The 9714-nt window shown below is 41.4% G+C and overlaps 1 protein-coding gene across 1 annotated transcript; it reads left to right on the forward strand.

The window, feature by feature from the left end:
• Nucleotides 1-3763: 3763 nt before the first annotated feature.
• si:ch211-106h11.1 (volume-regulated anion channel subunit LRRC8D) lies at nucleotides 3764-9685 on the forward strand. Its single transcript, XM_053489987.1, has 5 exons — nucleotides 3764-3878; nucleotides 4893-5777; nucleotides 5869-6119; nucleotides 6772-7149; nucleotides 7520-9685. The coding sequence occupies exons 2-5, from the start codon at nucleotides 4896-4898 to the stop codon at nucleotides 8631-8633; spliced, it is 2625 nt and encodes an 874-aa protein (XP_053345962.1). The 5' UTR covers nucleotides 3764-3878; nucleotides 4893-4895; the 3' UTR covers nucleotides 8634-9685.
• The last annotated feature ends 29 nt before the right edge of the window (nucleotides 9686-9714 follow it).

A 9714-nucleotide genomic window follows, 5' to 3' on the forward strand; every position in this document is an offset into this window, starting at 1 on the left:
ACCCCCATCTCACCTACGTGGTTTCGTGCAGTGGACGTAAATACGGTTCATCATGATTCACCGTTGAGCTTTCGGCGCTGTGATTATGACAGTCTAGGCAAAAGCTTGGCGGCTCACGGTGCCTAACACTACTTTTCATCGTGGGTCAAACCGCATAGGTGAAATAGGGGTATAACACACACTATCGGATTCACTGCTGTCTGGCTCACCGGTTACATAAATTGTCCTAATAACGGATTCCATTTTTTTAAAACTAACTAAATAACTGAGTACTTAAATGGCAGACCTAACGTGTTAAATTACTTATAACATCAAAAAAGTAATCCAAGTACGCCAACACCCAACACTGGTTAAAGCATTTTACACAATGCTATATGGAGATAATTGGTTGTGACTGTTAGTTTTAGCACCTGCAAGAAGGAGTGAATTGTGTTACAGTTAATGAGACGGCTGTATTTAGGCTTGAGGTATGTAAACGAGCTGAGTTTGAACAGATCCAGAGTCCTAGGTGTTCACATCATGGAAACACTGCTAACAGTAGTCCAGGTAATGAAGGTCAAAGGTCAGATCTAGCGAGTAGAAAGACCTGTTGATGCACGGGTGACATACAGAAAAATGGCTTCCAAACGATTTGAATCATGGAGTTGAGTGCGCCGCTTTAAGGAAGCAGGGCCTGAACGAGAGCATTCTAACTCCTCCTTGCACAAGCACATTAATTTCATGCATGGTCGTATAACTTCTTCTGTTGCTGGTGCTGTTGCTGCTTTATCATGGGCTCAGGTGAATGATTATGTAAAGGTACATTTCACCAAGGCCCAAGTTAATTACATGGACCTGACAATGTCTGAAGAATATGCGATCAGACGTGAAACAGAACAACATGTCTGGGAAACGAAACCACATGTAAAAAAAAAAAAAAAAAAAAGGAAAAAAAGCACATTATGAAATTAATTAACTTATAAATTAATCCCTACATATAAAAAATATGCATGTTGTAAGAAATTTAATCGCATGTGAAAACAAAAACAAAAAAGCCTACATTTATTTTGTGCATCACTGCATGAGAAAAATGTGTGAAGTGTGAAATTTCACACATACATCACTTGATTATTTGAAGATTACGCCTTTTTTCTGTTTTTTTTGGAAGGCAGAGTTTAGGGTTTGTTTGCTTTTTTACTTGTGTCCCTGTCCTTTCCAACACATTTCCCCTTAAGTACAGCTTACACACACATGCCCAGACGCATACACACACACACACACACAGACACACACAGACACACATGGCAGTGTGAGATGAATCTAAGCTGTTACACTACTCGGCTTGTGTGCACGCTTGCAGATACACTAATCTGGCCTCTCAGATACAAGTGCTGACACCTGTATTTGAGTGAGTGTGTGTGTGTGTGTGTGTGTGTGTGTATGTATGATATTTTTGGATAAGGCGTGTGTGTGTGTGAGGGCTTTCTATCACACTCACCACACCCTGCCTTGCCCGCTCTGAGTTAATGGGTGAGATTGTTTAAAGGAATGATGAGGTGTGAAACCACAGGTCCAGTGAAGGACAGCAACTCTTGCATGCATGCAAGCGCGCACACACACACACACACACACACACACACACACACACACACACACACACACATATTTTTCTGATACGGTATACACGGTATAAGCTTTGCATTTCAAGGCAGATTTCTGGTGTCAGATCGAATCACTCTAGGCGTAGCTCTGTCTTTGTGAGCTGCTGTGGTTTAATTGTGATTTGCAAATGGTGTGTGTCGAGCACACAAGTGAGTGGAACATGTTTTATACATTCTTATTATTAACTTTTTGTTTCTCCTGTCATGCTGCTAAAGCCAAAGTGTTGCACTTATGTTTACTGATAATGATGGCACTCTGAGACACGTGTGATGGCCCTGCCTTGTCCTGTGTAAAAAAAAAAACAGCTATCACATCTTGTCCTTCTTTTGTCTTTGCTTCTTACTTGTGTTTTTTTTTTCTTCCTTTCCTCTATTTCATTTTGTAATTACTCTTTTCTCTTAGTGCCCTAATGACTCCTCTTCAAACTGATAATGAAATACAATAAGGTTTGAGTATCACTGTGTGTAACTTAATGGAATGCCTTCTCGACGGTGCAGCTTCTCGCTTGAAAAGGTGAAGAAGTGCTCTAATGGCTCCTTTTAAAATGAAAAGAAAAGATATAGTGCCCTCTAGATCATGATGTGTACTTTGGGTTCTGCTATGACGATGAACTGTGCATGTAACCCCGGGGTCAGGGGTAGCTCAGTGGTAGCTCAGTGGTTAAGGCATTGAACTACAGTCTGTAAGGTCCCAAGTTTAAATCCCACGACCACCAAGTTGTCCTTGTTGGGCCCTTGAGCGCGGCCCTTAACCCTCAACTGATGCTCAGATGCATAAGAAGATAAAAATGTAAGTCGCTCTGGATAAGGGCGTTGGCCTAACGCCTAAATGTAAATGTTAATACAGTACCATACTGAACCCTCTTCGAAAGAACGAAATATGATGAAGCTACTTTAGGCCCTCTAAGCTACGGCTACCATATGTGCTAGGAAATGTAATGTGCCATCAAAATGTGAAAAATATGATGAAGTGCCTTCTATGGTCCTGCACTGTGTTAAAAAATGTGATGAAGTGCCTTCTAAGCACGCCTACATGCTCTCGTTGTTGTTATTTTTACCCCTGCATGTAGCATGTAGGTTTCATTTCTTCTTCTATTATAGCATTATATTTGCTATTTTATTGTATTTTCAAGCCATGGTGAATAAACTTGTATGCATTTCACATGTATTCGTCTTACCTAAATGAGAAATTATAAAATAAAAAAAGAAAGAAAGAAAAAACTGATGTAAAAATAAAATGTGGGGAAAAAAAACATAAAATAAAACCACAGGTGAACTAGGTGTGATTGTGTTCTCCACCCTCCTGTTCCTGGGTAGATGAAGATGTCAGTCCTTGTTTTAAAACAGTAAAACACGTCATTGTGCCCTCTGCTGGTCATCTACAAAACTGCCGCTCACAGCCGACCATGTCATCTGCATCTCATTTATTTTGTGTGTGCGTTGTTTTTTCTTCTTTGGCTTCATTAATACATTTTTAAATTAACTATTTTTAAATATATACTACTATTACTACTACTACTACTACTACTACTAATAATAATAATAATAATAATAATAATAATAATAATAATAAATTCCACAGTATAAAGTAAGACTTGATGGTGTTTATTATAAAAATACCACCAAATGGAAAGGGCTTAATATCTTGTTTATTTAAATTAAATAAATAAAAAAACATGTTGATGAATAAATGCAATAAATTAATTCCTCTGTTTGTTATTAACAGCGTTGAGCCGCTCGCTCATTGCCATGGCAACTTCAAAAAGAAGCCGTGAATTTGGCACGTGCTCCGTGTGTGTGAGACTCCTACATTCCAAACCTGAGTACTACCTCAGTAACTAGTTCAGCAAAAAGAGTACGCGAGCGTTGGGCGCGAGCTTGCGAGTCACCATGACAACACACAAGCTCGCACACTGCTCTACTACGGAGTGTGCACGCTCCTTTCTCACTCCTGACGGGAAAGCTGCCCCGAGAGAACCGGCCTGCACCGGTACTGCCCCGGCAGTCTAACGGGCCTGTCCTCAACGGCTCCCTGCTCCCTGTGTGAGCGCACTAGCGCAGAGGGGTAGGGCTCTGAGACACAGGGCACTACATGCGGATGCTTTCTACCCCACAAGGCGCCCCTTTCTAGGGTGTAGGGTGCTATTTGATATCCGGCCCATGTTCCTCACTTGGTGATTCTCTTTAAGCGCCTAGAGCTTTTCATGCCGGACCAGTGAAAGCTGCTCAAAGTTATCAGTAAGTAGACTGTTATTTCTTATGTGTTTATTATTGTGTGGTTTTTAATTTAATAAACAATTGAGAAAATATTATGTTTCTTGTTATGGTGATATATACAGAACATGCAGTAAATATATATATATATATATATATATATATATATATATATATATATATATATATATAAACAGTGTATATTATACATAATACATACATACATACATACTGCACATGCATACATATATAAAGTGAACATTTATACAGTATACATATTATATACATACATATATACAGTGCACATGTAATCATGTAATCATCTCTCAAAGGGGAGGGCTGAAAGGTACTTTGCACTCTCACATCAATCACGACTCTACAGCCAGTCATGGGTGCCTGTGAGTTCACGCAAGCGGAAGGAGCAGATAGCGCTGTCCTCCGAGTGTGGGTTACTCCACCCCCAATCGAGTGAGCAGTTCAAAAAGATGTAGCTGGCAGGCGTTACATGGTTCAGAGGAAACACGTAAGAGTCTTCGGCCCTCTCTGGATGGTAGTAGTAGCCTGGATGAGGGAACGCACCAATGATGGGTGGGAAACTAACTCACGTAGAAAATCGGGGAAAATCCCCAAAAAACTGTGTACATGTCTACAGTATACATACATACATACATACATACATTATATACAGTGTACATGTATACAGTCTACATATACTGTATACAGTGCCATGCAGAAGGCCCGGTTTCATTTGGCATAAAACCTGTGCCAAGTTGTGTGTGTCTACTGAGTAAGAGCTAACGTAGTAGACGAAAAGCAAACTAACGAGTAAACTCGTAACTGGCAGCTGGTTGGGATGATGTTGGAGCAGTGTTTACATCATATTCCTTTTTTTTATTCAAAATGTTCCAGATGTATAGAGTGTTTCATACACATGTATTTACACTCTCGTCTCTGGCAATTCAAAGATCATTGTTTAATGAAAGCTGTTGTATAATCTTCTCTCTCTCTTTCTCTCTCTCTCTCTCTCTCTGTGTGAAGGTGATGTTCACACTCTCAGAGCTCTGGTCTGTTACTGAGGGGCAGGGTCATTATAAGCTTTTGAAGCCATGGTGGGAGGTCTTCATGGACTACCTGGTTCTCCTCATGCTCATGGTGTCCATCCTGGCTGGGACTCTGCTACTTTCACGAGACGGGGTGGTGTGTGTCCCCATACACTCCACCTCAAACAACTCCACTGCTTCTTCCTTGGAAGTTCCCTTGGATCCCGTCACACCTCAAATTTCATCAAGTGTTCCCATATCCAGGAGTCTGGCTAAAGGCATTCAGACCAATCTCGACTACCAGCAGTATGTCTATGTGAGCACTGTGTGCTACCATGAAGCTCTCCCATGGTTCTCGCGCTTCCTGCCCTATGTCACTTTACTGCAATCATTGCTCCTGCTAGCTAGTGGTTCCTTCTGGTTCCATTTCCCGCTTACTTCTTCCCGCATTGAGCACTTTTTAACCATCCTTGCCAAGTGCTGTGAGTCGCCCTGGACCTCCAGGGCACTCTCCCATGCTGCCAAGCTGGACAGAGCACATCACAGTCACCATTCAGATGAGGACAAGCTCACAAGGATTCAAGTGCCACACATCCCTAAGCTCTTTACTCGACAATCCAGCCTTGACTCAGGAACTGACAGCCCCCTTCTGGCTAGGATGGGTAGTACATCTGTCCAGCCATCTCCATCTCCATCCAATTTGTCTAACTGCTCCACATTGTCCTCTCTCTCAATCGTAGAACCTGTTTCAGGTACTGTTCTTCCAGAAAGTTCTAGCACTGGCCCCACTCTGGACAGGAGCGACGGAGAACAGGCCAGAGCCCTGTTTGAGAGAGTCCGCAGGTTTCGGGCACACTGCGAGAGCTCTAATATCGTTTATAAGGTCAGTAAGAGGTTTGGAATACCAGTTACCATTACCATTCTGTCTTTGTTGTTTAATAATTATCCTTGGTCTGTTGTCCTGTTTCTCGCAGGTTTACACAGCTCAAACCGTTTTCAAAGTGCTGAAGTTTATTGTGATTGTGAGCTACACCACACCTTTGTTGGGCTCCATCTCTTTTACCTACATCTGCCAGCCCCATTCTTATGCTTTAACAGGATACCAGACCTTCCAGTGCACCCACCTGCTATCATCTGTCTTGCGCAAGCTGATGAAGGCCTACATCTGTCTTATGGGGCTTTATGGCCTTCTGGGCATCTACACCCTTTTCTGGATTTTCCACAAGTATGTCTATGAGCAATAAATTGTCGAGAGTAAGAGTACATATCTGGGTTCAGGCTTATTTTTGCTGTATCATTGTCATTATTTGAAGGTAAACTGTGGGAAAACTGGTCCTGAATCTGCACTGTTACTCTTGGACTTTTGTATCCTTCTGTATTCTTTTCCGTGAACTCCCCTCATTGGTTAGTGTGCGTATAAATGACAGGGGAGAGAGAATTTGCTCCTCTCTCCCAAAAAGCTGGTTTAGTTGGTAACTTTAAATTGATCTGCTGACTAATACAAACTAATTTGTTTATCCTTCCCTACAAGCTTTCAGTGACACATGGAGATAAATACTAACAAAGTGAGTAGATGTGATTAGAGTGTCTTCTAACACAATACCTGTTACCTTCTTATTAGATTTAAACTAATCTACATTGTCTTTAATTCATTCAATGTGGTGCCACTAAGCAACTAGCAATAGAGGATCTGCTACATTTTATCTACAAATTGGGTTTCTAAAAAGATTTCCTCAGTGCTTCCATTTTTATTCTTTACGTACATTAATAAAAGCTGCCCTAGACTCTGTTGCTCAGTAGCACCCCTTCCTACCAGACTTCCAAACACCTCTTTTAATACCAAAGACAATATCACCCAATCTCTGTCTCATCCCCAGGTCTCTGAGACAATACTCTTTCCAGCATCTGCATGAAATTGGTTCCATGTTGGATGCTCCAGACCTGTGCAATGACTTGGCCTTCTTGTTACACATGACGGATCAGTATGACCCCCTGCTGGCCCAGCGTCTCTCGGTTTTCCTGTCTCCTGTCAGTGAGACTCGGCTCATGGAGGAGAACTTGGAGCGTCGCTGGAATGCCACTCGTCTGCGCTCAATGATAACCTCCGATCAAAAAGGGCGCTCTGTACTGCAACTCGTGGCTGTTCCACATCTACCTCCTGCACTTTTCACTTTTAACCAGTTGGAAGTGCTAAAGCTGGAGTTAATTGGAGATGCTAAGTTAACAGCACAGATCTCCAATATGACTGCCTTAAGGTGATGGTTTGAATGTTAATCTACACGTTGTTTTCAGGTTCCATTTAAATTTCTTTTCAGACCTTATTTTTGGATGCAGTCTGCGATTTTTTGTGACCTGCAGTGGTCCATAAAACTAATCATAAGTTCTCTCGAAAAATAGTTGTCTTTGCTTTAAATGGAAGCTCATGATAAATACAGGTCATGTATTTGAGCAAAGTGTGAAAATGCCTTTAGTTGTTAACTGTTTGGTCAGAGGATATGAGAGCAAGGGACATTTTTGAGAGCAAAGTCTTTGTGTTTACAGCACATCTAAAGTAGTTATTAAATCTGAAAGATTTATCATTGTACTAGATGTCATGAAACACAAATTAACACTTTCTTTCCACAGGGAGCTTCATTTGTACCACTGCTCAGCCACAGTGGAGTCTGGTGCTCTTATGGTCCTTCAGGAGCGTCTAGAGTCTCTACACCTCACCTTCACCCAAGCTGCAGAGATCCCTGGATGGGTGTACTCATTGCGCAGCCTGCAGGAGCTTTATCTGAGTGGACGGGTGGCCAGTGAGGGCACTATCGGTCGTGGCTGGGCGCTGGGCAGCCTACGCTATTTGCGGCACCTTCGGCTCCTTTCATTGCATGGCACGCTCCAAAGAATCCCATCAGAGCTGAGCGAGGTTGCTGGCACCTTGGTGCATTTAGAGATCCACAACGAAGGTGCCAGGCTATTGGTGCTAACAGGACTGCGACGGCTGGCAGGGTTGACTGAACTGGAACTGCAGGGATGCCAGCTTGAGAGATTGCCTTCAGCTTTGCTGTCACTAACAGCATTACGCAGTTTAGACCTGCAGCATAACAGCCTGAGAACATTGGAGGAGCTGCTGGGACTGCAGCATCTAAGGCGTCTTTCCTGCCTAAGACTGGCCCACAATCGCATACTTGCTGTTCCTACAAGTGTGGGAGTTCTCCGGGCCTTGGAGCTCCTGGATTTGGCACACAATGAGTTGCGGAGTCTTCCACCAGCACTTTTCACAATCCATCGACTCAGACGTCTCCTACTGGCTGGGAACCTGCTTGAGGAACTGCCTGCGGAAGTGGGGGCACTGACTCTTCTCACAGAGCTTGACCTGAGTTCGAACAGGCTTGAAAGACTTCCAGAGGCACTTTTTGTTAACTGCAAGGAGTTGCGCATTCTAAATTTGGCCAATAATTCCATAGGATCCCTGAACACGGGACTGGGATCTTTGAGGCACCTTTCCAAGTTGGACATCCAAGGAAACAATCTTGAGGAACTGCCGGTTGAGCTTGGATGCTGCTCAGGGCTTCGTGGGGGTGGTTTACTGGTGGAGACCTGGCTGCTCCACACTTTGCCATGTCACATCACGGACTTCCTCCAGCAGCCATCTTGTGCTTCTTCAGAAGCTGATTCCCGCCCTTGTTCGGATATATTCCCTGCCTTCTCAGCTGCTCAGTGGAGCTTTGTCTCCTCTTTGGAATCACGCATATAGTTGAGAAGAGATCTAAAAGCAAATTTTAAACGATGTTGCGAAAGTCATTGCATTTGTTTCCGGCAACAATTTTTGGCCAGAATTTGCTAGAAATGCACAACAAGTTCTTCAGTCTATCAGTGGAAAGCAAAATACAGACTTGTTTTCACATTCTTAACCCTGACTCAGGATCAAATGGGGCTAAAAACATAACCACAAATATCAACATCAATGTCATATTGCATTGATAACTAATGTTCACAGGTATTTAATCAATCCGGTATAGCAGGAGAGAAGATGTTTTTTTTTTCTTCAATTCTTCAGTAAAGTTGCATTTATATATTTTTTTCCCCATTATTTTTTATTTTGACCATTTGGAGTACAGCCTTATACAATCATGCACAACTTTCTTAATTCCCATAAACAAAGAAATTGCTGCATTCTAGAAGATCACATCTAACAATTTTAACAAAAAATTCAAACAAAAAACAAAAGGAAACACAACAACAAACAAAAATGTTCCTCTTGTTTTAACACATGGTAATCTTTTTTAATCTTACTAGTTTCAAACCTGGATAAAACCTTTTAAAATCCCTTTTTTTATTATTGTTATTTTTTATTATTACTAACAAAATCAGAGCTGCATTGTCCACCTATATTAATCTTCCTCTTTTTCATCCAGTATATTCAAATGTTTAATGTAATTTACAAATGGTCTCCATATTTCTTCAAATACATTTAGTTTAGCCTTCAAAATGTAAGTTATCTTTTCTAATGGAAGGCTTGATAACATTTGTCTTAGCCATTGGTTTGTACTTGGTCTGTTCGTTTTTATCCACAACAGAGCTATACATTTCTTGGCTTAAAGTGAGCCGACGGCCATAAATGCTCTTTCTTTCTTACTATAATTTTGTTTCTCTGGATATTTACCCAACAGAAAAAGCTTTGGATCCAGTACAATTTCTTTTGAGATTATCTTAATTTTTATTTAAAATGTATATTTATTCTCTTTTTTTAATCGACAATATACTGTATATTAATCTAATATGTTTGTAACTCCATAATTCAACTTACAATTAAAAGAACTACATTTAACTAACCT

The sequence above is a fragment of the Clarias gariepinus genome, chromosome 28 (assembly GCF_024256425.1).
Source record: "Clarias gariepinus isolate MV-2021 ecotype Netherlands chromosome 28, CGAR_prim_01v2, whole genome shotgun sequence".
Taxonomy (NCBI): domain Eukaryota; kingdom Metazoa; phylum Chordata; class Actinopteri; order Siluriformes; family Clariidae; genus Clarias; species Clarias gariepinus.